The 27,574-nt window shown below is 56.4% G+C and overlaps 7 protein-coding genes across 7 annotated transcripts; 3 read left to right on the forward strand and 4 right to left on the reverse strand.

Annotated features, from left to right (window-relative positions):
• Nucleotides 1–1,642: 1,642 nt before the first annotated feature.
• Nucleotides 1,643–2,368, reverse strand: SLS55_003959 (uncharacterized protein; the record flags this gene model as incomplete). Its single annotated transcript, XM_066775421.1, has 1 exon — nt 1,643–2,368. The coding sequence occupies one exon, from the start codon at nt 2,366–2,368 to the stop codon at nt 1,643–1,645; it is 726 nt and encodes a 241-aa protein (XP_066633302.1).
• Nucleotides 2,369–2,510: 142 nt separating this feature from the next.
• Nucleotides 2,511–4,331, reverse strand: SLS55_003960 (uncharacterized protein; the record flags this gene model as incomplete). The annotated part of the gene is made up of 2 exons (XM_066775422.1): nt 2,511–3,948; nt 4,327–4,331. 2 exons carry the CDS (start codon nt 4,329–4,331, stop codon nt 2,511–2,513), a joined length of 1,443 nt encoding a protein of 480 aa, XP_066633303.1.
• A 2,510-nt stretch (nt 4,332–6,841) lies between these two features.
• Nucleotides 6,842–8,692, reverse strand: SLS55_003961 (uncharacterized protein; the record flags this gene model as incomplete). The annotated part of the gene is made up of 4 exons (XM_066775423.1): nt 6,842–7,055; nt 7,113–8,119; nt 8,226–8,420; nt 8,513–8,692. The coding sequence occupies 4 exons, from the start codon at nt 8,690–8,692 to the stop codon at nt 6,842–6,844; spliced, it is 1,596 nt and encodes a 531-aa protein (XP_066633304.1).
• A 1,531-nt stretch (nt 8,693–10,223) lies between these two features.
• On the reverse strand, nt 10,224–11,785 carry SLS55_003962 (uncharacterized protein; the record flags this gene model as incomplete). Its single annotated transcript, XM_066775424.1, has 3 exons — nt 10,224–11,471; nt 11,523–11,656; nt 11,728–11,785. The coding sequence occupies 3 exons, from the start codon at nt 11,783–11,785 to the stop codon at nt 10,224–10,226; spliced, it is 1,440 nt and encodes a 479-aa protein (XP_066633305.1).
• A 2,145-nt stretch (nt 11,786–13,930) lies between these two features.
• Nucleotides 13,931–15,752, forward strand: SLS55_003963 (uncharacterized protein; the record flags this gene model as incomplete). Its single annotated transcript, XM_066775425.1, is given in 2 exon segments — nt 13,931–15,355; nt 15,372–15,752. The coding sequence occupies 2 exon segments, from the start codon at nt 13,931–13,933 to the stop codon at nt 15,750–15,752; spliced, it is 1,806 nt and encodes a 601-aa protein (XP_066633306.1).
• A 505-nt stretch (nt 15,753–16,257) lies between these two features.
• On the forward strand, nt 16,258–16,905 carry SLS55_003964 (uncharacterized protein; the record flags this gene model as incomplete). The annotated part of the gene is made up of 3 exons (XM_066775426.1): nt 16,258–16,287; nt 16,370–16,696; nt 16,807–16,905. 3 exons carry the CDS (start codon nt 16,258–16,260, stop codon nt 16,903–16,905), a joined length of 456 nt encoding a protein of 151 aa, XP_066633307.1.
• An 843-nt stretch (nt 16,906–17,748) lies between these two features.
• On the forward strand, nt 17,749–21,549 carry SLS55_003965 (uncharacterized protein; the record flags this gene model as incomplete). Its single annotated transcript, XM_066775427.1, has 2 exons — nt 17,749–18,880; nt 18,944–21,549. The coding sequence occupies 2 exons, from the start codon at nt 17,749–17,751 to the stop codon at nt 21,547–21,549; spliced, it is 3,738 nt and encodes a 1,245-aa protein (XP_066633308.1).
• Nucleotides 21,550–27,574: the final 6,025 nt, after the last annotated feature.

The following is a 27,574-nucleotide window of genomic DNA, read 5'->3' on the forward strand; positions in this document are numbered from 1 at the left end:
GGTACGAGCTCGACGCCGATGTTGATGGCGCTGGGCGGCCCGGCTGAACTGCAGGATACGGCGAGGAGGGAGCTGGCTGGTTCGGCGGTCGTGCATGAGGCGGATTCGAGGCTAATTGGCGAGGGCGGGAGGAACGGCGGCGGCGGCGGAGTGAGTGAGTGAGAGGGGGGATGCGAAGGGGCTTTTGTATTGTTTCATAGGCGTGCGTGGTACAGTAGTCGGCGCACTTGAGAGGTTAATGGAATGGCTGTTCTATTACCCAAAGAATGGGTTATTCTTGCGGAAGATAATTACTAAAAATTGTTTCTTTCTCTACGTTTTCTGTATTTTCGCGAGATATAAGCAATACCAAACCCATAGGGAAGTTCACAAACCGAGAGATCTCAGATCTGTTAAGAATCCTTGAATTACCTCAACCTGCCCGAGACCAGGGAGGCGAGTTAATGGTCGCTGGGTGACTGCGGCGTGTGGAGGTTCTGATTCGTTGCAGGTCTCAACTTCACCCATACAATCATGGAAGATGTGGAGAAGACGGTAGAGGCGAAAGTCTCCGAACGAGGAAAGAATATCCGGTCGGGGCCAAGTTCAAGACTGCCACCGATGGATTTTTCGTATAAAAGGCCATTTCACGCCTCACCCAGGCCATGGGAATGAACAGCGCCAGAATGGAAATGAGAACCTCCAATAGCGCCGAATCCCGCACAGACACACCAAAATTCCTGTGGCAGCGAGCACTGGGTCAAGCTGATGATGATTGAGGAAGACTGCTTTCTGCAAAAACGAACAGGGGCGACTTTCTCAAGGCCGTGTGCAAAGTGGTTCAGGATAAAAGAAGCCAGGCTCTTTGGAAATTCTGGACTTACGAAACGACCGAGAAGGACGTCGTCGTCGTCCGTGGTCTCCTCGAGAAAATTCTATGTCGGTTGAACCTCATTCAAGCGAACGCTGGGCTGAGCCCCCAAGACTTCTCGGAGGATTTGCAAGCAGCATAGCAGCTCATGTGGTCTCCATTCCGTTCCTTTTGCGGAAGACTGTTGAGGACGTCCAGGTTTTTGGAGAAATGGTCGGCGACTTGGCGTGTGCCCTCTGTTTGCCGGTGAGATACCTGGTTTTGGAAACAGAACCACTGTCGCAAGCGAATAAGGATACATCAAGCTCTGGTGGCGCAATACTATGGATTCTCAACCGGCATTGCAGTTGACAGCCAGTCAACAGTCTGTCAACTTGCAGTCATAAAACAAACAATCAACAATCATTGCCACGTACGACCATAGGTCGCAGAATATAGGGCTTCCCGTCCGCTCAGCCGTACTCAAGCTGCGAACCGGCCGATTAGTACTCAAGTGGGTGACCATTGGGGAATCCCGGCTGTTGTACGTTTTGTGTTTTTCTTTTTTGCCCATCGGCTGTGGGGCCTTCAGTTCGCTAAACAACAGCGCGTGTCCAATCAAGCCATTCGGCTCCCCCATCAACAAGACGAACATGCGTGGACGGCGGTCCCGGCTTTTTATTCTCGTGTTTTTTTTGCCCATCTTCAGCAGTACACCGATATCTACCTAACGCGCATGGCAAGTAAAGGGATGGAGATCATGGGAAGCCTTGCTTGTACGCAACCACAACGAGAGAGAGCAAGATAAGAAACTTAATTGAAGCGCCAGTAGTCGAACCCGGCCTTCTTGTGCGTCGAAGCCTTGGCAGCAGCAGCAATACCGCCGGCTGGCCCTTCACCGGGATCGTTTGGAAGATTCGCAATGAATACGTCCTTGTCCATAGTGCTGTCATCTTGGGTCAGCAAAGATGCGACTTCCCTTGAGAAAGATGCATTTTGAAGCTGGGTCGAAGAGCCAAGCGTGGTATCCAGGTGGTTCCAGGAATGAGAAGGCCAGAGCTGTAGCACGTCGTCCAGCGCCGGCCAATCGTTCGGTCCAAAGGGTTCCGAAGAAGAATGAGGGGCCGAGAGGGGAGACAAAAACGGAGGGTTGTTCATGTCGAAACTGAATTCAGCCGCCGAAGATGACTGCTGGTCTTGTGCTTGGGCCACTTCGGTCCTGCCGGTGGGAAAGGGGATGGTCTGGTGCGGCGGACGAGAAAGCTCAAAATGGGACAAGTGTTCGTCTCTTTCGCCCTCTCCGTTGGACTCCGGGATGGTTCGAAACTGTTCGTAGAGCTCGTCTTGGCATGTGCGGATGATGTCGGCAAGGTGGCTCCCCACTTTCTCCTCGAGCAGTTTGAGCTCTGGTGCCATCATCACCGCCCGTTCCACCGCCTTCTGCACCAGTTGCGGTAGCCTTTCACGCTCGAATTTCTCGAAGCGCTCAAGCTCCCTTGAGTCTGGCGAGTGCTGCTGATCACAATCTTTGCGACTCATTGTGAGAATTTTGGTGCAGTGATGGTGAAGGGCTCGACTTACATGGGAAGGGTATGTCTGCTTCGAGGACTTCTGGGAAGCAGATCTGGAAGATCTTCCGCCATTTGTCTTCCTCAGATGTCTCCGCGCCTTTTCTGTTTTTTTACCTCAGCAGTCTCCCCTGCTCTTCGTCCAAGCCCGCCTCGACAGGAGGGCTTTCCGCTTGGGGACATCTCTCTACCGCGAGCACATGCTCCCTCAAGCTGGCATCATTCTCGAAGGGTGTGTAGCACCTCGGGCAGAGGATACGGACTGGGCGCATGTGCGTGCGGTACAAGTGTTCCTTGACTCGGTGTGTAGTTTTGAATCCTGGGTAGACACATGCACTACATTTTGGGCGCAGACCAGGGTATCGCTTTGAGAAAGGACAAGCAAATCTCCTCAAAGTAGTTTCCACCGGGCGTTTCCCGACTGCCCGCCTCGGACGCTTGCTGTCGTCGTGCTCGTCCTCGTCCTCTTCGTCAAGCCTTCGGAAACTGCCGTTGGACCTTCGATCATTTTGGCTTTTTCTCTTCTGACTGACGCTGGTCGGGTCGAGATTGCTGCCGGTCTGCTGATGTCCTCGAGTATTCTCGCTGCTGTTGGTATCTTCGAGGTCCTCGGATGTTTCGCTGGGCGTGAGAATTCCGCTCTCCTCGGACGATTCCGTAGATACAGAACCAACATCGGATTTGTCTTCCCCTGATTCACTTTCACAGGAGTCCTCCAGTTCCTCTCCGAAGAGCTCATAGAAGGTTCTCATCAACCGATTGACGACTTCCTTCTTCGCCATGGATGAGATGAGGTCTTCATCGACTTTGATAGCATGAGCACCGGTCTCATGACCTGGATCATCCAGACTTCCCCCGGGCGCAGCAGGTTCTGGTGATGGGCTGGGTTTGTCTTCTTCGGGAGTTGAGCCGGTGTAGCCAATTGACTGTGTCCCGGTCATTACAGGTGGCCTGTCAACTGTGGGGGGTGTTTGCATCATTTCCGTGCCTCGATCAATCAGGAAGTTGTCCTTGCTCCGAGTCCGGATCTGATCATCCTCATAGCAATACTTAGCCGCAGATTGTGCTGATGAGTCCGAATGCGCCCCGGACCCAGTCATTGGCTCTCTTGTCTCCTGTTTCTCTTGCAGACGGACAAATGAGGCATATTTGGATTCCCTCATGAATATAGGAACAAAGCTGCTGGTCATCCGCTTGAAGATGGAGTCCTGTGCCTGATCAAACAGGGTCGCAACTTTGTTCAATGTTTCTTCATCGTCTCTCTTCCTCGCAAAACAAACCATAAGCCTCTCTTGTAAGTGGTAGATGACATTCATTACACGAGGTGAGTGAGGTGAAAAGTAAGCTCTGTACAATTGGCGAGCGTCTGCGAGCATCTGTCTGATGATATCGAGCTTTAGTGGCTCGTTCTCCGTCTTCGCTTCCTGGTAGCCGTTGGAGAACTCGTTGATAGCCAGGTAAGCTGTGAGGGTCCCGTCGTCTCCCGTTTCCGCAAGGAACTGTCCAAACACAGAGCGGAGAAATGAGTGGCGGATGATGATGGTCAAACACCTCATCATGTCTTCGGAATTCCTTGATCTTCTTCCCGCTTCTGCAATCAGATCATTGCGCATTTCTGGCGGGACGTCGCACAGAAGATGCCCAACATCCTGAACAAAAAGCGGAGCGACCAGCTCGGTGATGTTCAACCAATTTGCGAAATGGATTGCTCGGTCCAACGGTATCCTTTCCTTGTCAGATAAGCCGAAGAACCATACGCTGATGGGCAACTCACCAAACACCCTTCAGGTGCATCGGTCCGATCTTTACAACGCTCCGTATTTTCTCGCTCTTCAGGATCCCATCGCGACGCCCTCGCGTCATGCCGGCGACATTCAGGAGCTTCGTTCCATTGACGAAATTGTTGTCCGCGCGGCGGGCAACACAAACACCATTGGCCGTTTCCACCAGGAGGCAGAGGGTGTCTTCGTCAGCCCAAAACGTTGCAGACACTTTTGGCGCATTTGCGCTTCGAGTGTCGCTTTCGTCCTGAGAGATTGAGAGTTGACTCAATGTCATCCGAGCTCGCCGGAGTGCTTTGAAGCAACAGTCAGCGGAAGAGCGCTAGTCGAGAAAAGCGGAAGAGACATATCAAGAGACAATACTGACCACTTGATACCGAATCATCCGTCGGTTGTGCAGCATTGGTATTGGAGCACCCAACAGCGTGACCGGCCCTTTCGCAGGGAGTGCAGGCGGGCAACTTGCCATCACACATGAACCCGGCGCTGCGGCATCTCGAGCAGACGGTGACGGGCGGGCTGGTGGGCAGGATTTGCGTCTCAAGCTCCATCAGAGACTATCTGGCGCGGAACGAGGACGTGAAGTTAGCAGATTGAAGAGAGGGAGAGAAACGTCCACATAAGTAGGGCGCTTCATGCGCGGATGCGCACCACTTCCCCGCGCATCGCCACTAGACATGGGTACCCTGCAATCGTAACCGACCGACCAGGCTGCAAGGCGTCAAGAAAACAATCCGCGAACCGATTCGACAGAACTCCTGGACTTGTGCAACCGTCGGAAATTAGATCGTTTCGGTTTCGTTTACAGTCAGTACTTCCGGTTCTTTGATACAATCGCCTTTTTTTCCCTGTCGTAGCATCACATCTTTCGCCAATCTTGGAGGCTCTGTAGGAGCTTTTTAGCACAGAAACACTTTCGAATTCGCCTCTTCGGGTTCCCACCAAGCTGAGGTAGTCGCGATGGCCTGGAAGCCGAGTAAGCGGGAGCGTGGGTCTCGGCTCAGCCTTGTCTCGCCATGCCCGCTCGTCAGCTCAGCGTGCAGTGCGCAAGACGAATTTGCCCAAGCAGTGGAGTTCGCAGGCAGAAGAAACAGGGTGGCGACGAAGCTGGTCGTATTGCATGCGCTGGATGAGGAGGATGAGGATTGCGTTATAGGCCCCCGAGGCAGCAACGACGCATTTGCGCAGTGCCCTTGCGTCGCACAAGAAAACCTCGATTTAGAAACATACGAGTGGTGAAGTATGAATCATACGCAGGTCCAAAGTAGGCTCGCATGGGCTGACTGTCCAAGCGGCGCTCGAAGCAGCAGTAATGAGTTAGTGTATACCAGTGAGGCTCTGCCTTGCATGTCCAAGTGTTCAGCCTTGCGGTTCTATACGCAGGCGCGCGTGCATCGACCGCCGCGCCAGCTCGCAACACACGTCTGTCCTCCGCAGGCCTCGGTCCCATCCGAGCCTGCGTACTTCAGAGACGAGCGTAACGTACCCCAATTCGGAACCAAGGAGCGCAGGAGCACACGAACGAGCACAACTGCGCGCGTGTTGGTGAAGACGCTGGAGGGTGCGAAGCTGCGCAGGACAGAAGGTGCGATGGACCGGCGAGCTGGACGGATATTTAGGCCTGGGTGACGCTCTCGGTTGAGGATGCCGTGTCAAGAAGCGTGCCTCTCTTACCTACCCATCTTTAAGTCGACAATTCCTCGTGCTGCTCGGCTCAAGCTTAGCGTCATGGTCTGCCTCCTCTCGATCCGCCAGGATGGTGATGCCAGGAGTCGGGGGGAACCTGCCTACTACTGCTGTGCTTGCGGATATGGGCCGCAGCTCCAGTCGTTGCATGCCGCATGTAGCATGTGTCAAGTTCCTGCGTGTGCCAGATGCACGGCTTGTGAGATTTCAGAGAAGCGGCGCGTACAAGAGACGCAAGCAGAGGCCGAACATTTTAGGGAAAGGTATGTGTCGTCGTCAGTATCCCTTCGGTGCAGCGCTGACCCACAATAGACAGCCGAAAGATCTATCCGAGATGGCAACCAACGAGTTGTCCCATAGGAAAGGAGTGGCGTGTCCCAGTGATGCCTACGCGGCCACTTCGAGGTACGTGTCCAACCCCTAACCGAACGCCTCACTTGCTCACCAGGATGGATTCTTGCCACATCTAGCGGCGCTGCCTCGACTATGTTGGCACATTTCCTCCATGACGAACCAAATATCTGCGAGCGAATCTGGCTGGGACTTGAGCGGCCTGCAGTGGCAGAGCGTGAGATGGAGATGGATCAATTGCTACAGCGCTTCGGCTACCGTATAGAGTAGAGGTGTGGGTGAGACGAGAGAGAGGTATAAGATGGTTCAATGTGTCTCCAAAGCTGTCAGTAGAGTGTTGCGGGTGGTTTCACTCGGTGGAAGATGGAGAAGCTGTGGTTGTCGAGCAAATGCAAAAGTCGTGGCCTGTTTGCGCTCCACCCTCTCAAGCGACGCTATTCACTTGATTCGATCACCCCAGCATTTCCAAGTGTCTCTGTTCCATGGATACTTGCTTACTTGCACTCAACTACGCTTTGCTATTGACTGCAAAAGAAGGCAAATTGCTAAGTACTCGGCCTCAACGTCAAGAATCAAGAGCAGATAGAAAAGTAAATGACACCAGGGTCGTTCAAAGAGCGATCCACTCACTCCTTCGGATCTCTCCCTCCCTGCGCCTTCATGTTCTCCGCGTACTCTTCGTCACTCTCCAAGTTGAATTCCAACGGTCGGGTGATCGGCTCAATCGGAATCCCCTTCTCCTCGAGCACCTTGAGCCTCTTTGCAGTAGCCGGTCTGGTCTTGTTGATGCTGTATATCTTGATGCGATGACAAGACGACGTCACGTGGAGATCCCAGTTCCTTTTCGCATCTCAAATCAGCAACATGGACAGTCGATGCGGCTGGGAAATCACTTACCACGCGCTCCTCACAAACGTCGGCTGGGTATTCAACGCATTGTCCCAGCACCTGACACACACATCCAGCCACCCCTCGGCCTCGCATGGCAGCTCCACACTCCACGTCCTCCACGCGTGAAAGTACTTCTCGCTCAACCCCTCCCACGGCACCTGCCACCACACGCTCCCGCCATCCAAGCTGACCTCCACCCTGACCGGCCACCTCCCGCCCCCCGAGTACGCCCACCCCTTCAGCCCGACGCGGCCCTCATGCACAATAACATCCTTATCGCGCGGCACCATGACGGCCGAGCTGACGGGCATCTCCTGGATGCTGAAGCCGTTGCTGTACGCGGCGTTGTGCTTGCCCGTCTGCGCGCCGTAGTACAGGTACTCCTTCTTCTGCACGGGGGCCTCGCTGGGGCCTCTGATGACGCGCGCGCGGTACAGCCACTTGACGCTCCTCGCGCCGATATACCCAGCAACAACAACCCGCAGCGGCGCGCCGTGGATGGCCGGCAGCGGGACGCCGTTCATCTCCCACGCCAGCAGCACCTCGTGCGCGCGCACCTTGCGCCACGGCACGCTGACGACATAATTAAACGCCTCGCCCTTCTTGAAGTACGTGTCGGCGCCGAAGAACTCGACGTGGTAATCGTCGTCGCCTGGTGACTTGTCCACGAGCCCGCCGCAGTACTTAATCACCTTCTTCAGCGACACGCCCGTCCACCGCGCGGTGCCGATGGCGCCCTCGCCCCACGGCGCGTTGATCAGCTCGTCGCCGTCGCCCGGGTACTCGGCGATCTGCTCGATGCGCCGCGTGCCCGAGCACTGCAGCGTCGCCGTCAGCGAGGCGCGCGGGAAGATGGCTTCGTTTTGCAGGTCGGCGAGCGTGAGGCGCTGCGGCGCCCGCACCAGGCCGTCGATGTCGAGCGTGTGCGTGGACGCGCCGATTTCGGGGATCCCGCCGTGGTTGCGGACGAAGAAGTCGCGGTTGGGCGTGAGTGGGGTGGAGACGAGGCGGTCCTGTTGTGGGGTGGGGGGAGTAGCTCAGGGGTGGGTTCTTTTTTTGTGGTGAGGGGGAAGGAGAGGCGGGTGGTGGTGGGAACGCATTCGTGCATTGCATACATACCCTCGGCGGCTCTCCGTTGTACGGAAACTCCAGGACGTGGATCATGTCTGGCGACTTCTCCTTCAGCACGTATTCCCAGCTGATCCGCGGGAGGTCGCGCAGCGTGGGGCCCATGGCGGCATGATAGGCTTTGAAGCGCTCGCCGTTGAGGACGGGGTTGGTTTGGGGAAGCGGGGCAAGCTGGAACTCTGGTGGCTGCAGGTTCCTCCCGCGCAATCAGCATTGGTTTGAGGGAATTGGGAGGTAATGGAGATGGAAGTTTGTTCAAAGAAGACGGAACCACCCACGTCAGGGAACTTGTTCCTGGCCAGAATCTCGGCCGCTTGCTTCTTCTTTTCGGGGTAGTTTTCCCACTCGATGTACCCCTTCCAGCCCTCGCGCTCTTCTGCGAAGAAAGGCTCCACGTCCTTGCTATTCTGTCGGGATGGTAAACCCTTGGTGTTGGGTGAAGCTACGGCAGCAGCCATTGTAATGTTGTTTTTGGGTCAGAGATCAAGATCCGTAATGCGTCAAAGACTGCAATGGTTTCGGCGAGACTTCACGAGAGTGGTTCGGAGTTTTCTTCAATGCTTCCACCGTCGAGAAAAGGAAGGCTACAGTCCCCGATATATATGTGCCCCCGTTGGGAGTGCGCCAGGCGGGACCCACTTGTTAAGGTGCTGCTACCAGGGAGAGAAAGTCAGTTATTCGCTCAACAGCCCATGACAAGGTTATCGGGGTTCTTGCAGCCCCTGTCGGGGAGCCACGGCCCACCAAGAATGTGGGGTTTCATTGGTCAATTGCCCAGTGATAACGGGGATCACAGGCAATCATGCCGTCATCATGAGAACGACGAATGGTACATTCCATTACAGCAAACGGGTAAATCCACTTTCGATTCTTGTCCGCGTGCCTTTCTTTGCGATTTGATCATTAATCACATCGCCGCTGCAATTCCGCTGCTAGAGGCGATTCTCCTCTGGCTTCCGGCAGTCATGGATAAAACGATTTCGTTTCAGTCGGCGCCAGGCGCAAGGGATTGGTACTTTCGAGAATGCGGACAGGTGCACATGTTTTTCAATGACTAAGCCTGTATCTCGCTGACATTGATTGATTAGATGGACTGCGGGATGATTCGTAAGCCTGCTGCTGGTCGAGTCCAAGTTGATAGCTCGTGCATGACGGATGCATGAGTTTATCTCGGTTATCTAAGAGAGCAGCGTCCTGCTCTTTGCACATGCACACACTTACCGGGAGTCGATGACGTTGGAGTTCAAGTGTCGGAAGGGGCAGGAAACAAGGTACCCTAAATGGTGGCAGCTCGTGTTGCCCACGTTCATCGACGGCTCTTCATCCTACTCCCGCCGCCGCATTCCTGGTCTACCGCGCTTTGGCCGGTTGCATCGAACCTTGGGTTGACTCACCCACAAATCGCATGCAGCAATGTGTCCGGGTACGACAAGCGATGGCGTTACCACAGTCGGCATCCCGATGGGCGTGGTGCGGGGCAGAAGCCGGTGTGCTACCGGCAGCTTGGCGGAGCTGCACGTCGAATCGGAGCGCACCACTGGGATCGAGAGCGGGCTACGGCAGGTGAAGGGTTGGTAGCGATGATGATTCTGCACGCGGCGTTGGACGTGTTCGGTGGGTCCAGCTTTTCCTGGGTCCCGCGAGAGGTCAACAGCCGAAAACGTGGAACTGACGCCATACCATGCGGACGGAGCGTTTCATCAACCTCGCCGTTTTACTCTGTAGCACATGCGTTTCAGCTCGGCAGAATCGGTCGGCAAAGCTTGTTTCATTACCAAACGAACCACCCTAGTGATTATGAACAGCGCCTCCATCATCATTGCTATTCCAAATCCACATGAACCAACCACGCCAGCAAAGGACCGTAAATGATTGATCGTTTGACGGGATATCATTCCAGACAGCAGCAACGTAAAGTATGTATGACATTGAAAACTATACCACTGAAAAACGTAAACAAGCCCATGATACACGAACAGACACATGTATTTACGAAGACGAAGTGCTGTTGTCAATTTCCTGCGGAGGCCCGAGCCATGTGGCGAACTGGTTCGTCGCCTTGGCGGGCTTGACCTCAGTGCTGGCGATAGTGACGTTGAGGCTGGGGACGTTGTTGACAACCTGATCGTTCTGCACCACCTGCCACTTGAGGTTCTCGCTGAGGTACTGCTCCGTGGCCTCACGGTCGGACGTGTCGACGCCTCTCTCGGCCAGCGCAGCCGTGAGCATGACCGTGCCGGAGCTGGTCACCGCCTTTGTCTGCCCACCCGGTGGCTGGGGAACTGCCAGGGCCGCGAAGGAGGCGAAGTACTGGCCGTTCAGAAGGAATCGCACTGCATACGACATTCCGCCCAGCACGCTCTTGTCGAGAGTGACCATAGCCATGTAGTCGTAAGTGGTAGCCGAAGTATCCCCGGTGCCGGTGACCCGCAGCGCCGTGTTGGTAGCAGTGTTGCCGTACAGGCGATTGAGGTTGGTGGTGAGCTGTGAGTTGCTGACGCCCACCAAGTCCGGGTACGTGTAGCCCAAAACCGTCGTGTCGCGGACCGTGTTCGAGGTCCAGAAGGTACCGCCCGTGTCTCGGTGGAAGGGCGTGAGCGGAGAGTTGGCGTCACGGCTGGTTCCTGGCGCTATCGTCCTAGTGCCGGCGGCTTGAGACGCGGCAGCCACGTAGCTGTTGGGGTAAAGCTTCTGCCAGATGGCAACAATCCTATCCACGTTTGCATGGTGCATGGCAAAGATAGGATCCATAGCAGAGTAGGCGATCTGCTGCATGTAACCACCAATGTCATTATGGACGCCGTTGTGGATGCCCTCCAAGTTGGGGGCAGTATTGCCGTTTGCGTCAGTGCTAAACGTGTTGTACGCCTGGTTCCGGCTGAATAGTGTCAAAAGTGTGTTGCGGCGGCTGGTGTATGAAGCCTGGAGGTTGGCCTCAGCGCTGCTCGAACGAAGAGTCTGACGGTTATTGGCGTAGCTGCCGTCGAAGTTGGGGTCCGGTACAACTTGGAACCTGTAGGCGTAGACAGGGTTCGGAATACTCGTCGAGGTTCCGTTTTGAGGGAACGTGACTCGAACGGTAGCCTGCGAGAGAGGCGCCGGGATGACAGAAGATGTTTTCTTGGCCCAATCCCAGAACGGGAATCGTAGCGTTTTGACCGCAGTCTGATACTTGGTCTTGGTGGCACCGGCTGGGGATTCGTTGATAATCTCGTTGGCGTACTGGAGAACGAGTTGCTAACGAAAGTTTAGGACGTGAGGTAACCTTGGCCAATCCGGGGCACTCACCTCAAACAGAGATATGTAAGGTCTGTGCCAAGTCCCGAAGAGATTGGAGCTGTGGGGGCAGTAGCCGGGCCAATACGGCTGGGATGTATACGCCGCAACGCCATCCCAGTTGACATAAGGACGTCCGTGAATGCCTGTTGGAATAACCAATTAGCTTTTGTGCTAACCGAACTGGCTCATGTGCCACGAAGATCATGTAGCGTACCGGCAACTTGGTAGTACGACAACTTATTGGTCTGAGGTTTGGATTGGAAGCGTTGCATAGCAAGAAGGAAGAGATTCCATTGGTCCGCGTTGGCTGCCAGGTCGCGAACTTCCAGGCGAGGGGACGTCCCGCCGGCAGCGCCAGTGAGAGCAAAGAAGGAGCTTTGCCTCTCGACGAGTCCAGGCTCAATCGGAGAGGCATTGGCCCCGAGAGAAAAAAGGCAAAGGGCACCGAGTGCCGCAGAGATGTCGAAAAGACGCATGGTGAAGCAATCAATTATGAAGAGAGGGACGGAATCATGGAGAACGATCCGATGTCGACAGTGATTTATGATGTCGGGCAGCGGGTTTTAAGTATCTGGAGCTGAAGCCCGTGCAGCCAACTTGTAAGGCTATTTTGGGACGAATAGGATCGGCTTCGCATCCTCATCGCAGGCACCAGACCCTTGTGTGCCAAGGTGCCAGCAGTGTCTGTCCTGGAAGAGAACGTGCCCGTGGTTGTGGCAATGGAGCGGCGTAACGCAGGCGTGATCCGTGGAACAGAAGACGGGACGGAAGCAAGCCAACGAGGTACCTGGTCTGACCCCAGCGATTGCATTTCCAAATGCGCTCCAGGCCGGCCTGCTCAGCACATCGCTGGAAGAGTGCTAACCACAATTAGGCAGCCGGAAGCGATCGCTTAGACGTAGTTGCTGTTAATCCTTTGAACATTCTCGTGCAGTCGCATGGATATTCTCCCACGCGACACGCCCTGCTGCAATGTTCCCCGAAGCATCCGCGTATGGATGTCACCCCCTGCGATAGACCCCAAGACGCCCGTGGCTCACAACCACTGTAGATACGGACGCCTCGTGAGGGACGTTGCAACGTGTGCGGAAGTTCCTATTCGGCCTTCGGCTGGTGCAACGGGATGCTCATCGAGTCGCGGCGCGGGGATTAGACGTCTGACTTTGGCGAATGGCTGTTGACCGCTTATTTTAGGCTGAGCCGTAGGAGAGCTGGAGTAGACTGGGACCAACGCTGGCGGACTGCTTCAGCTGCTGCACCGGGCTCCCGTAGCGGACGGTTAGGGAAAAGCTAAAGCGGCACTGCCGCATGTATGGCCAGGAACAGGCCGGTTAGTGGGCTGACACGCCGGAATGCAGGCGGGCCTTGCAGGTAGGAGCCGCATCAAGCGGGCCATTTCTGGCTCGATCTGGCGCGACGTGGGCTCAGGTACAGTGGTCCATTCTGGGCGCCCGCCGTCCGTGTCCGGCAGCTGGAGACAGCTCCCGGTCGAACCGCTGTGTGAGAGTCTCATTCGGTCCACGTGCAGGCAAGCACACCGCAAGTCGGAGGGCACGCCTCGCAGTCTCAGACGCAGGCCGTAGGGCAGAGAACACGCGCGACATAATGCAGCACTGTCGTGGGATCAATACTCCAGTGCAACCAGTGGGAGCGAGCGGCTGCCTAGCCGGGCCTCCACGCTGGCACAGGGCGCTCTACGTCACGGCAGGCTGCGGTCATGGCGGGTCCTCGGGCGGCCATGACGCAGGACGATATGTCCTGCATTATTGCAAAAATAGCCAGAGCTGAGAATGCGGGGGATCTGCAGACAGACAAGGCCGGAGGATTGGTGGCTCCCTGTGAATACGGCCCTTGTACGTAAAACTCTGTTCTCCGCGGCGGGGGTCGGGTAGCCTTTATTGATGTCTTTAGCTGCAGGCGCGGCGCATCGGACGGCCGGCGCGATACGACGCGCGATCGAGGCGCAATTGTTGTGTTCGTTGGGGATGCACGAGCACAGTGGAGGAGCGTGCAATTGGAAGGCGGCGGGCGCTCGGCGGCGCTCAGCAGGGCGTGCAGGCGAGCCAATCGCGGCGCCGGGATTCGCGGGCTGGCCATGGGCGGCCGTCTATCAAGGCAGGCGCTAGTCGCGGCCGAGTCTGACGAAAAGCTCCCGTATGACGGGCTCATTCAGGCTGGCATCTGCCAGCTCCCGCCAAACACCACCCGATCGCTTATCCATCGCCTGGGGACCTCTGTGCCTTCCGCGTGCATATGCGCCTCCGTTTCCGCTCCTCAGAATCTGACCTGCCGACGCCGCGCCGCCTAGCGCATTCCCAGCTTCGCCCCCGCTACCGTCGCGCCGCGCTCGTCTGCGTCTGCGCCTTCGCCCGCCCGCTTCAGCGCAGGCCGTCCGCTCGTCAGGCTTTGCTTCTGCCATGAAGAACTCGGCCAGGCCCAACCTGGAGGCCCGCCGCAAGTCGTCTATGCTGCACTACCAGACCTTCCCCACCAAGCCACCCACTTCGCGCGGCCCGCCGCCCTCGCCTGATGCCTCCTTCGGCCATCGCCGTGGCGATTCCGACGCGTCCGCCCAACACCATGAGTCGCCGCTCCCCAAGAAGCAGCTCGCCGTGCTCGCGGTCATCGCGCTGGCCGAGCAGACGGCTCTCAACTCCATAAGCCCGTATCTGCCCGAGATGACAACCACATTTCCTGGCGTGACCGAGGACAAAGTAGGCATCTACGTTGGCTTGATAGCGTCATCGTTCGCTCTGGCACAGTTTGCGACCAACTTTTTCTGGGGCTGGCTGTCGGACCGCATTGGCCGCAAGCCAGTCGTGCTCTTGGGGACCCTTCTCACAACTGCGTGTTTCATAGCCTTCGGGTTCTGCAAAACGCTTTGGCAAGCCATAGTCGTACAGCTCATGATGGGTCTTGTGAATGGCAACCAGGGCGTCGTTTCGACGTGCTTGGGCGAAATCACCGATCGGAGTAACCAGAGCCGGGCTTTCACCTACCTGCCCGTGGTCTACGGCATAGGAGGCATTACCGGGCCCATCGTAGGCGGCCTACTCGTCTTCAAGAAGAACCCATTTACGGGCGAAAAGGCCCGGTATCCCTATTTGGCGCCAAACCTGTTTTCGGCGGCCATTTTGCTTGTCGACATGATACTTTCCATGTTGTTCTTGGAGGAGAGTCTGGAGGGAGCCAGGGACTTGCCGCCTCTTGGAAAGAGGATTGAGAACATGTTCGCCTGGCTGTGGCAGTTCACAAGCTCCAGCCGGCCAACGTACATTCGCCGAGTGGCGGGCAAGAACCGCCGCCGCGACAGCTCTAGCACGCACGTGGATGACGACGACGATGATGCCTCAGACGTTTCTCAAGAGTCCGCTCCCACTCTTCTGCCAAACGTGTCCAACGGCGAGAACTTGACGAGGCGGGAAGTCCTCAACCGGGATACGATTCTTCTGCTCCTTACTTTCCTCATCTTTCAATTCGCCAACATCTCCTATAATTCTCTGTATCCTATCTTTGCCCAAGCGCCCCCACCCACCGGTCGCAACTTGAGCACGGAAGAGATTGGGGTTTCTCTTGCCTTTGCCGGAGCTATTACGATTCTCTTCCAAATCGGCATCTATGGGAAGCTGAGAGAGAAGATGGGCAATAAAACCACATACAGAATCAGTCTTGCTGCCTTCGTGGTTGCGTTCTTGCTTATGCCTTGGGTTGGCTACAAAAACGGCGACAATACAGGCGCAGGTCTTGGCCGCGGAAAAGCCATCATGTGGATCGAGCTGGGCTTCGTGCTTATTGTTAAGACGGTGGCTGCCGTCGGCGGTTTGACTTCAGCTCTGCTCTTGGTGCGTGTTCTCTCAGGACCCCGGCAAGCCAAATCTTCAGAACCATGACCAAGCTAATTTGTCTCAGATCACGAACTCTGCCCCCGATCACGCAGTACTCGGCACGCTCAATGGCCTGGCTCAGACCCTTTCTGCAGGTGGCCGTGCGGTGGGACCTTTCGTATCTGGAAGCTTGTTCTCCGCTGCGACACGCATCAAGCCAAAGGGTGAGGCCATGGCATTCGGCATCTTCGGCGGAATCACTTTCATTGGATTCTTGCTCAGCTTTGGTATTCGAGGTGCCGGTCTCGAATCCGACGGCCTCGACGAGGAAGAGGGTAGTGAAGCAGATGATGCGGATGACGAAGACGAAGAAGAAAGCTCAAACGAGAGGTCAGGATTGCTTCGCGGGAAGTGAGACTTGCTCGATTCGCCACACTCGGGGCCGCACTCTGTGGCCGTATTCATACGTTGCAGTGGCTTAGTTTCAGCGAGGCGTTACATTTGAGATTATTGTTAGATTGGGGGCACAAAAGACGCGATAGATGATAGGTCGGTCTGGAAAAGATGGGCGGGTTGATATCCGCGGAGGCTTGGGTGGCACTGTGCGCTTATTGTTTGCGTATTTCGGCCCATGATTAACGATTTCGCTGTAAATAATGTATCGCTAGATTGTAATGATGGCTTCATCGAGAGCGCGTTGAGCTGCATGGTGAGCTTTATGCGTCACGTGCCGGATTTGCAAGATCGCTGCACGCGATTGCCTAGCGTGGACACCGGCCAGGGTGCCGCGGTGACTGGAGGCCCTTGCGCGAGCTGCTCGGCTCGACGTCATCCCATGACTCCAAAGAACTTCTCCCGTCCTCTCATCCCCAATTGCACCAATTAACAAACCATTCAAGATGCTTCCAACACTCAGCAGGATGGGCATTTGGAGCAAGCTCTTCGGCGAGGTACACTTCATTGGCTCCATGCATATCTTGGGCCCGAAAGCTAACCCGAAGCTCTCCGCTTGAGAGCACGCGCGCCCACTAGGCCAACTCCAAGAACATTGTCACCCTCTTCCACGAGCCCGCGTCCGCTTCGTCCGTGCGCGCTCTCAACCTGCTCAAGCAGGCTCAGGCCAACGCCACCACCACCACGACAATCGACCAGGCGTCCGACAACTCCGCGCAGGCGGATGCGGCGCACGTCGAAGTCGAGTTCGACGTCCAGGTGGACCCGCCCACGAGCGACCAGGTGTGGACAATTCTGGAATACATGGGTGCCGAGAACGCGGGCAAGGTCATTGAGGGCGCGAAAGACGAGGATGGGGCGCTGAAGAAGTTCAAGGCGAACCACAACAGCTTCATTAAGCCGACGGTATGTTGCCGGTCCTCTCCTAGATGGTGATGCGCACGTAGTCGTGCGCGCGTTAGGGGATGCCTCGAGGTGCTTTGTTCGGTTCGCAACGGATTGCTGACCATGCTTAGCTTGTGGATTGGTGCGGCGGCAAGGTCGTCGTCGGCGACAACCAGTCGGAGATCCTGCGCCTCCTGAGGGAGTCGCGCTCCGCAGAACCTGAAGAATAACCGAGCCATGTACCAAATACTCGCTCCGATGCACAAAAGCCTTTCCGAAATGGCCCAGGTCCATATGGTGTACGATAGTGGTAGCGGATAGTGAACGGCTGGTCAAGTACGACGCCTCTCAATTCATATTCTCTTTGACAATGAACTGGAAAACTGTTCACATCATTTCATCGCTATGCTTTTCATTCATCGTCTATTCTGTTCCGTTCAGTCTTGGCTTGTCCTTTTCGATATACGTCGATTGCAAGTAGCATGTGTTCGCAACGGACATCATTTCCTGCTATGAAACCTTGAACGTAACAGCATATCCTGTACTGTACCATAAGATCTTTGTTGACATGCACCGTATTCATGTCTGTACGAAGCTACGGCAGGTGAGGGTGGTCGTGCTTTGGACATGGGGCACGGCGTGGAAGAGCAAGTGAGAGGACGGAGCCAGCGGAGGGCCTTGGCATGATGAGCATGGGGTGAACGCGGCACGCGGGTGAGTGCAGGCGAGCGCAGGCGATGTGCGTCACAAGCATCCAGGTGAGCCCATCACGTTTGGCAGGCGCGCCTGCCGTTTGGCGCCGTCGGCCGCCCGCACGAGGGTGTTTACACGTGCCATCCTCTTTCGGCTGCCTTCCTGGCTCCTACCTCTTTCGCCAGACCTTCGCACTTTGCCCAACCACCGGTCTGCTCCTGCAAACCTTCTTCATCGTCGGACTCCTCACTCTGGCTTACACGCCCACCGTCGGGCGGCCTTGCTCCTCGTCGTATTTTACGCGCAAACTGTGTCGACGAGCCATGGCGAGCGCCGGCACTCCTCGTCCACTACCCAACGCTCCACCGCCATCCGCCGACATGGACAACAACCGACCGCGCGGCATCGTATTGGCGGAGGTCGCCGGCAAGGCGCTGTTCTCGACCAAGCTCGGTCAGGTTGCACCTCGTCCGGTACCTGATCCACCCGAGCCAATGATTGCGCGCGCACCTAACATGAAGTTGGACATCGCGTATCAGATCGATCGCTTTGTGCACCAGCTGCGTGACGAATTCCCCGCCCAATGCAAGGAGATCTTCGTCGGCTACTACACCATTCACGACTACTTTGACGCTTATGACATTCATCGCCTCGGAGAGAAGTATCTCACTTCCGCGCTTGACCGCATCGCGACGCATAACAGTACCGCTGTCCAGAACTTCGTTCTCGAGTGGGTTCCGCGCAATCCTCCCAAGATGCGGAAGATCTGCTATGGCACCACGCTTCAAGAGTTGTTCAGCGAAAGGGAAATCAAGGCCCGCGGCGAGCTTTTCCTCACCCTTGCGGTTATCAGCATTCGTAATGCTCTTGAGACAACTGCTAAGAAGCGGGAGGCACGTGGAAAGGGCCGCGATTGTGTCACCCAAAGTGAAGAGACAACAATGAAGCTGGAGGTACCCCAGGCAGAGCCAATGCGGGTCGACGAGAATCAGACATCCAGAGTCGCCCCCGGCCTACTCCGCGTTGGTTGGCGCCAGCCTCACGCACCTCCTGCAGCGCAGGTTGAGTTTATTCAGCAAACCGAGACTGCGCGTCCCTCTAGCGTTGTCACCCCATCCAGGCCTGTCATGAAACCCTACGCTTCTGTTCGCAAGAATAACCGGGCTGACATCTCGGCCCCTGCCACACCAATCCTACCCCAGCAGTCGCCATACTCAGCCATGAAGCCGAACCCCTCCAAGAGCAAGCCTCGGGCGCAGCCGTATCATTCCAATATCGGCATGGCTCCACCAACGCACCAGAGGAATCAGAGTACGCCGCGAATGAACGCTATGACACCTGGTTTCATTCCTCAAAGCTCTATGTACGGTCCTGCTGCAGTTGTTCCTACGCACGGCCCACCTTCTCAGACTGCCACGCCCCAGGGCATGGCCGCTCAGCTCTACCTGCCTCCCGCCCCGTTCCAAGGTAACCCTCATGGGTTTGAAGTCGGCCCAATGCACAGAGATCTTAGTAAGAAATATATATTATTTCCCTATGTGGTATGCTGTGGTCCAAAAACTGACTTTAATTCAGATCACTATCCCGACTTCCCTGGTCCCTACAACATGCAGTCAAACCCTCCGGGCATGCATTACGCGACGCCTCAAGCTACTCCGCATATGTCTGCAGCACAGCCCGTGGGAGCTCCCGGAGCGGTCGGCTACATGCCCATCTCAAACTTTCCGTCACCTTCAATGGTACACCCCAGTTTGGCCAATATGGCCAACTTGCAATATGGCGGGACGATGCAAGACATGAGACCGCGGCGCATGTCAGGGCCGGCCCCGCGTCAGGACTATGGTCCGCGTTCTCAGAATAAGCATTTCGGAAAGGGTTACCGTGGCGGTCGTCGCAATTCTGTACGCGGGAATTACACTGGAGGCAACTTCCGTACCCCTGCCGCTGGCCAACTGGGTCCCGCCGGCGACCTTCCCTCAAACAGTATGCTTCCCGCGAGCAGCAGCGAGCCATTCCCGGCTTTCTCACCTCACCTCGAAGCATCCAGAATGGCTGAATTTGGAAATCGCCCGCCTAACAGTCGCGAAATCAAACCCGCTGTCTGGGTCCACAACATTCACCACGGCCTTGAACACGATGAAGCTGCCAAGGAGCTGAAAATGCACTTCGAACAACGCCTCAACAGGCCTGTCATGGATGTGAGGGTCAATGCTGACAAGAACAACCATGCATATGCCCTTGTCACCATGTCATCCTTCTTCGATGCGAACTTGGCACTGGGCCTGCATCAATCTCTCTTCCACGGCCGCCAGCTAACCGTCAAGATTCCCACGAAACATGAGCAACAGATGCCTCCGGGCCATGACCTTACGAAGGGCTACCCGCTTCCTACGCCTCCGCTGTTTGCTCAGTCTCCGGCCGTTCGGCACACGGTACCCTTGAACCCTAACGAATATGGTGTCATGGAAACGCTTGACAAAAGCCGTCGACCTTCGGCATCAGAGCGCCGTGCATCGACTGCTACAACCAACCAGCGCAGCCGTGGTCCTTCACGTACTTATGAAGCCACTGCCAATGACCCCATGTCCTACGGACCTCAGGATGCGCGACGCTTGCAGCCAACCGAGCTTCCTAAGTTGGCGGTCATGGATACTATGCAGCAGACCATCACGGATACTGCGCAGCATACTGTCGTGGATATTACTCAGGCTCTGCAGCACCAGCCTACTTCTGCCACGGCTGTGCCAGTAACTGAGGAACCTGAACAGCGTCCTGACTCACGCGCTTCATCTTCAGCAGCTTCCAACAAGCAGAAGAAGCGAAGTATCATGCGCCGTAAGAAGGGAGGCTCGAACAAATCTGGGAGTGGTACCACGACTCCAGAGCCTCCTACAACTGGCTCCACGGAACGCACTGCTGTGATTGGAATGCAAAGCCCGCTTGAGTCCACTACGAAATCCCATGACGATAATGCTGGTCTGGTGGACAAGAAGATGTCTGCAATCCTTGAGCGCCGCGAGCAAGAGAGGCGGAACAGGCCTACTCTTCCAGAAGGTCAAGCCTTGAGCGAGACAGCCTCTGACCATGCTACGGTCAAGGATGAGGTCAGCTTGGTTCAAGAATGTTGCGAAAGCAAGATAGCTGGTGGAGGCAAAGACGGAGGTGCAATGGACATGGCCGACACAAACGCGGAGGACCCAGAGAAGACATCCAGTCCGCAAAATGTTGCCTGCGAAGACGGATCGCAGACCGAGGCAGGTAAGGCAGAAAAGCAAGGTCTCAAACTGCGACGGGCTAAAGTCGCGTTGCCGGATATCAACATCCATTCTCGCAAGGAGAAGCAAGCCCCGCCGTCCACCGCATCTTCCACACGTGTGAGCTATGCCCAAGCGGCTGCTTCTGCCAAAGCACCCGTCGCCATGGCCAACTCTGCTCTTTCCGCTCCTTCTCCGGTTGTAGAGAAAGAGTCCGAAAGCAGGTATTACACCCCTGTAGAGATTCTTCCGTCTCCTTCGGCGAAATCCGAGGGGACGCTGGTACAGGTTACGCCGACGAAAGCTACCATGGGCCCGACGGAGGATACGACGCCCGAGAAGGACGATAGCTTTGTTACTGTGCAGGAAGAGCCGCCTTCGGTCACGAAGGAGGACAAGTACCCCGAAGATCTCACACACGAGCCGAACAAGCAAGCCGATGATAGTCGCACAGTCTCTCCCGAGGCCGTCGACACTCCTACTACCGCTCTTGCGGATGGACTTGAAACGGCAGAGACCGCTGACGGAGAGGCTTCTACGGCGCAGGCAGAGGAGTGTTCGGTATCTGAGAGGACATCTTGGGCTGAGGATGTCGCAGATCATGCCGAGTCCAGCTCCCCTGTCGAGGTCAAGCCCAGTGAGCCCATTGAAATCAAGCCGAGCTCCTCTGCCGAGATCAATCCCAGCTCTCCCATCGAGACCCAGGTCGGAGCAGACGAGGATGCTGACCAGACGGAGAGCTCTAAGATGGGAAGTTCCGATGTAACGGAGGGAACAGTGAAGTCTGTCACTCAGCCCAGCAGTTCGATCCACCCGAATGCGCGCTCTAAGGGCGAGAAGAAGAAGCAGCCAAAGAAGGGAAAGTCGTATGGCAAGGGCAAGAAGGGCTCATCCGGTAGGCTTGTAACCCCTCCTCAATTTCGTTAAGAGACTTACAAACCCGCAGCGCCCAAATAGCAGACTCCTCTTCAAACAGCGGCTTCGAGCTCGTAGAATTCTCTTCCGAAGAAGACTTCGAATTCGTATGATCTCCTTCAAACGACAGCTTCGAACTCGTAGACTTTGCAGGCGGGAACGACATGAGCACCAAGTCAGACTCAGATGACGACATGATGATAGTCAAGACCTCTGGAATTACCCATTGCTGATAGCGATAACAGCTATTTGCACGGATTGTAACAAAATGCTGCCGACCTCGACAAGGGTTTCATGGCGGATGGGAACTTGGAGGGAAGTTTAAGGGAAGAAAATCATACTTCGGGGTTGAAGGGGGTTCATTTTCCTGGTGGCATAGGCGGTCATATAAAGCTAAGAAAATTGGAATTCAATTTTTGATTTCCTACCAACACTGACTGCACTAGCATCTTTGGAAAGCTGATTGTTCGCAGATAAGCACCGAGTCGGTCTCTGGCATCGCAACAGCTTCGCTATCCGGCATAGGCGGTCCAACGAACCATCAGAACAACGAACAAGATTCACTATCCCCACCAGCGCGGACCGCTTTCCATAGCATCTCGCCACGGGAGATGGCATGGATCATGCAACACATTTGCGAGCCATGTACTGTCTCAACGAGAACTCCGACCGACACTTCGGGTGGGACGCGTCGGGCCACGATGATCTGCCCGGTGTGGTTCTTGCGCTCAACTGACCTGCACGCCAGACCTTCCGCTCCACCACGTCTCCATGGATCATCCAGAAGAGCTCCACGGCAGAACCGGAATTTTGAGCTCAAGCCGGTTTGCCACACCGGTGGCAAGTGCTATCGTTGGGGATGGGGCTCATCGCCACTGCGTCGACGGAGCGAAGCGGGGTCATGTCATGCTGTCGCGAGACGGTATAAAGGGTGGCGATAGCTCTGGCGGACGGTGCGGCATGGTTTCAACCCCTTTGGCCTTACTCTGGACGTCGACAAGAGGTTTGCCACAGATGCCATGAAGACTACCGGTCAGCCACCGTACAAGGACAACGCATCAGAACTGGAAGGCAAAAGGCTACACACTACTAGCATCACCATGCGGCAGTTGCCAAATGAGGCAGTCCCTTGAGGCGGGAGAGGGACTTGCTCGCGTATGACACAAACCGGGTGAACATCACCATCAAACAGCGCACCAGCCCCTTTTTCGTGGAAGCACCTCTCACCTCCTTTTCGCCGCGACAGCCGCCAGCGGCGGGACCCGTACGTATAGACCGCCTTTCACGATGCATAGGTCGGTCCTCTCCCCACTCCAGCGTGGCCCTTGCGGACAACACAGCAGAAACCGGAGACATGGGGTCCCTGGCGCAGCGGGAAGGAATGGAAAAAGGCGGGACCAGCGGCTAAAGCACTCATCACCGCGATCAGAAGGAAGCTCCACCGGAAGGCGTCGACAGGGTATCGTTAGCCTTGCATGAAGCAGCGCTCCTTCTCTCGCCCTACAACGACGGCTTCCCGGCCTGTCGGCTCCCCTGCAGGGCATTGAAGTTGTGAAAAGCGAGCGCTCACACACGAATTTTTTTACTTACCGCCTTTCGATCGAGCCCACGCAGCCAAAGACCCGTACGAAGCAGTGCCAGCGCATCAAGCCCAAAGGACCGCAGGATCGTGGAGCGAGCCAGGAAGTCGGATGTTTCTCATCAAGATGAGGCAAGAGCGAGGGCGAGTCGAGGCAAGCGAACGGCGAGGATCGGCTGACAGCAGCGCGCGGCGCGTAGGCGAGACGAACCGAACATCATCGCCGTGAAAATCCTCACGTTGTCACACTCCCGGCCCCCACTTTGCTCAACTCAGGCAGCATGTCATGCCTTGACCCTCTATTCGAGAAACGGCTCCACAACAACGTGCTGCGCATGCCGGGGTGGCATCAGGGGATTGCGGGCATGACAGTGAGAGGATGAGGGGAGATGATGTGGATTTGGAGCTCCGCCCCGTACGCCGTCTCCGCTCGCACGTCGGAGTCGAATCGAGGGTCCGCAAACGCCGTCGCCTCTTACCTCCCGCTGCGGCAGGATGTCATTCGCTCGACCAATGATTGGACAGGCCCAACTGGAGACAGCACATCCCCTTCATCTGCTGGCTCGGAGTCACTCCGTTGACCCTTGACGGCACCTCCGCCCCGAGCCCAAGCCCCTCATCAAGGCCGCCCGGCAGAACATCGCACAGCCTCGCCGATGAACGGGGAGCAGCGGCGTAATTGCGGCGCCGCGCAAGGCTCCAGCGGGGAAACTCAATGGAGCATGGAACCTGCCAACGAAGACGCAAAGAAGGCATCGATGTGCAGCTAACACGACACATGGCCACCACGCAACATGCAGCGTCCATCCGCCCGCCGCCCTGTCTTCCGGAAATCGCCATTCTGTCGCTCACCCGTGCCGTTTTCGTGCGAAGCCCCCCCTCATTCGGGGCCAAAGCCGCAGCGCGCTGTGGTTGTGCTGCCTAGCGACTCGTGAAGGGACGCGCCATGCACTACACACACCGCTCGCCGACGGGGAGATTGGGATCAAGGGCACGTCGGAGTCGGTCGTACCTCCGCTCGCCACCTCCTACGCACGCCTTATGGACGCTTGAGCAGATGAATCGAACGGACGACGCGGCCGCAGCCACTCTTTCCCGAACCACCCAATCGGCGTACCTGAGAAGGCAAGCCGACTGATCTTTCTCAGGGCTCGAGGCCATCTCCAGCGATCGCCCGAGCTCATCGTGCTCTGCGATCGGCCCTTGCTATGTCGAAAACGGTGCGGCTACGTACGCGGGCTTTTGCGCAGCGGCGTACCTACGGGAAGAGGGTAGGCTGACGGGTGGCTGCATCGTCGTCCACGGCGCATCGTGCCCCCCGGCGCTTCGAGAGCACGCCGATGGCGGGATAGGACCGACCGGCGCGGCGGCTGAGAAGGCCCGCATCTCCGCCATTGCGCCGCGCGAACGCTAAATCAGCGAGAAGACAATCAGCTCTGCAGAAACCCGGAGAGCCGGGGAAGAAGACAACACGAGCATGGAGGCGGGCGTTGCGTTCGTTCGAAACGGAGCAAGAAGACAACAGTGACGGAGCGCCGATGGCCGCCATGCGATGATGTGCGTTTCCCATCCACACAGCGGGCGCTTTTTTCGGATTTACACCGTCGGGCGTCAATCATCAGGCAACCTGAGAGGGGTGGTCTTTGCCCTCTCGGCGGTTCTTTCCCTCTACTCTTCGCCATGTTTGTGTTTATTTGTCTGTCAGCTATTGGCTCTCCACAATCGCCCATTGCCTCCGGGGAGGGGACGGGACCGAGTGCCAATGCTAATGTTATGCTGTTGCGCTCGTACTGCTGCTGGCCCCTCCTCCTCGTCGCCAACTGGGTCTTCGCCAGCGCAGGTTCATGCTGATGGGGGTGATGAGAAAAAGACGAGCGCCGATCTCAGCAGGCGCCCCCCTTTCGGCATGTCGTCCTCATGATCTCGGTCTTCTGTCATCATCGACGAGACGGAGGCCACGTCCGTTTGTTGGCACGAGACCAGCAAGCACGCGAGGTGTCCCGGCCGGCTGGGTTTCTTTCGGGCTGGCTTGCCGCTCTGCTGGTTCCTTTGAGCGAGCATCACGAAGATACGGTGAGCGCTTGCGCCGCGTGGGTGGTGAGGCAATGGACGGGCGTCCGCCTGTGCCGCGTCTTCCCCTTCCTACACTTCTTCTCAGCTCCTTCATTCTTTGGCTGGGCAGCGAGGAAGGCGAGAAAGAAGAATCTGAAAAGAGAGGGGGATGCTTGATTGATCGTGGTTCATCCGCTGCAGATACGCCACATCATCGCCGGCCAAGCGGCCATCACTGATCGGCATGGACATTCTCGCAGTCCCGGACACGCGAGCAAGAACACGTACAGGAGGACAAAGCGTGCAGAAGAGGGGCGGCGATGGGGTTCAGCAGCGCCGACGCGTCGATGGGCGACTGGCTGACGTGGGAGACGAGGGCCACGAGAGCAGCAGCCGGTAGCTCAATGCGCGCCGTTACCCTGCCCACATCTGACGACAACGGATTCGCATAGCCGCGAGGAGCCGGCCGTTTGGGACCCAGTGATCATCGGAGAGAGGAGGGGGGAATGAACAACTGACAAGTGGTAGCGGACAGACACGCTTTTTCCAAGTTTTTTCCTGTTGCTCGAGCCGACATTGACGGAGAGGGGCGCGGGCGTGTCCTGAGCGTGCACCGCTACGTCCTTCCTCCTCCTCCCTCATCTCTGCCTAGCGATGCTCATCCCGTCCAACCGAGCATCGCTACGATGCAAAGATCGTCTCGGATGAGGGCCGGAAAGCGGGTAAGTCCAATGGCTTCTGCTTCGCGGTCCAGACACAGGTCTGCGGTCGTTGATGATGAAGACAAAAAGGATGAACATCAGGACGATCGCTGTACGCGCGGGCAACGTCGATTCGATCATCCCTCCTCCCCATTAGTCCCGCTGCTTACTACCGGGGGGCCCTCTTTTCCCGGCGGTCTTACGAAGGAAAGTCGTTATCGTTTTTTCTCCTTCGCCCACTTGGCGTCCTTTTTTACCATGCCCTTTGGTCGTTTCCCCCTTTGATTAGCTTCGCTGTTGCGCGCCGCGCCGGGGTCAATGTACCAACCCGCACGCACGTCGAAAAAAACGCCCTCACTACTCTACTCTTTTTTCGTCAGGGGACCCCACACCACCAAACCTTCTTTTCGTTTTACCGGTCTCCGATCTGCAGTCCATCATCTCTCAACGAAAGGAGGGAAAGCACGGCATTTGCGGAGCGGAAATAAAAACGTACGATTTTCGCGGAGATTGCCATGGGGGAAGGGTGAGAACAAAGATCATTGATGATGGTGAACAGGGGTCCTTGGACTTCCCATCGCCCTCTCTCTCTTCCTCCGTCTCTTTGACGTCCCGGTAGTCTTTGCGCCCTGGGGCCTCCTCGCGTTGTGATTGCGATCTCGGCCGTTTTTGGTCGATTTTGCTTGGCGCTTTTTCCCTTCCTCCCCCCCTCCCCTCCCCTCGTGTCAGTGCATCTCGGGCTCTTTCTGCGTTGCGCGCCGCACTACTACTAGGTACTGCGCTGCGCCGTGCGTTTGCACGCGTCGTGCGTAGTTAGCAGGAGCAACAAGCGGCGCTTCGACATTCCTCGCTGGGGCGTCGAAGTGGTCGCCAAACATCCGCGATTAAGCGCCCCTGGTACCTAGGTAGTAAGTAGGGCTGGCTGACTACTACGTACATACTGGGCATGCTTGTTTCCCCACCACTACGCCTCATCTCACCCACATGGCCGCCATCAGACTTTCTCTCCAGGGCCTTGCTTGCTTGGCTAGGGCGTCGGGCCGGCCACGCTCTCTTTCGGTTCTCCTTTGGAGGCGCCGTTGTTGTCCATACGTGCACGTCGTCTCCCGCTAGTGTGCAAGACTATTGTATTTTGTGCATTGTCTTCTTCTTTTTCTTGGGGGGCGCGTGTGCAACGAACATGCTTGCCCTTACCTACTATCTGGCCCCGCCCAATATCTCTTAGGCTGCCCGCGAGAGAGATCTCCGTTGGAGGGGGGCCACTTGCTGAACAGTTTGCCTACAAGCGTTTTCTCGCGTCTCGCCTCGACGCTTTGATATTTTTTCTTTCTTTCTTGTATATTGACCGGGTAACGATATCGAGCGAGAGAGAGAGAGAGAGAGCGCCTGGCCCGCAATCTCGCCGAAATACGGAGGGCGGCAAAAGAGAGAGGAGAATAGGGGCCGGGGCGTTTAGGGTTAGGTTTGGTTGGGGGGTTGATGGATATAGCAAATCTTGCTTAGTGAACGTTAAGTAATCACAATTCTTGGCGGCGACGACGACGACGACGATGGCGGAGGATGGTCCCTCCTCATGAATTTAGCGGTGGTCGTCTTTGCCCATTCTCACCCTTGCTCTCTCGGTGAAATAGGGACCAAAGGACCACAAAATGATCGAGCATGGACGAATTTTCGATTGCTCTTCGGTCAAACCCACTTTTGAGAC

This window comes from Diplodia seriata (genome assembly GCF_021436955.1).
Source record: "Diplodia seriata strain FDS-637 chromosome Unknown scaffold_4, whole genome shotgun sequence".
NCBI lineage: Eukaryota > Fungi > Ascomycota > Dothideomycetes > Botryosphaeriales > Botryosphaeriaceae > Diplodia > Diplodia seriata.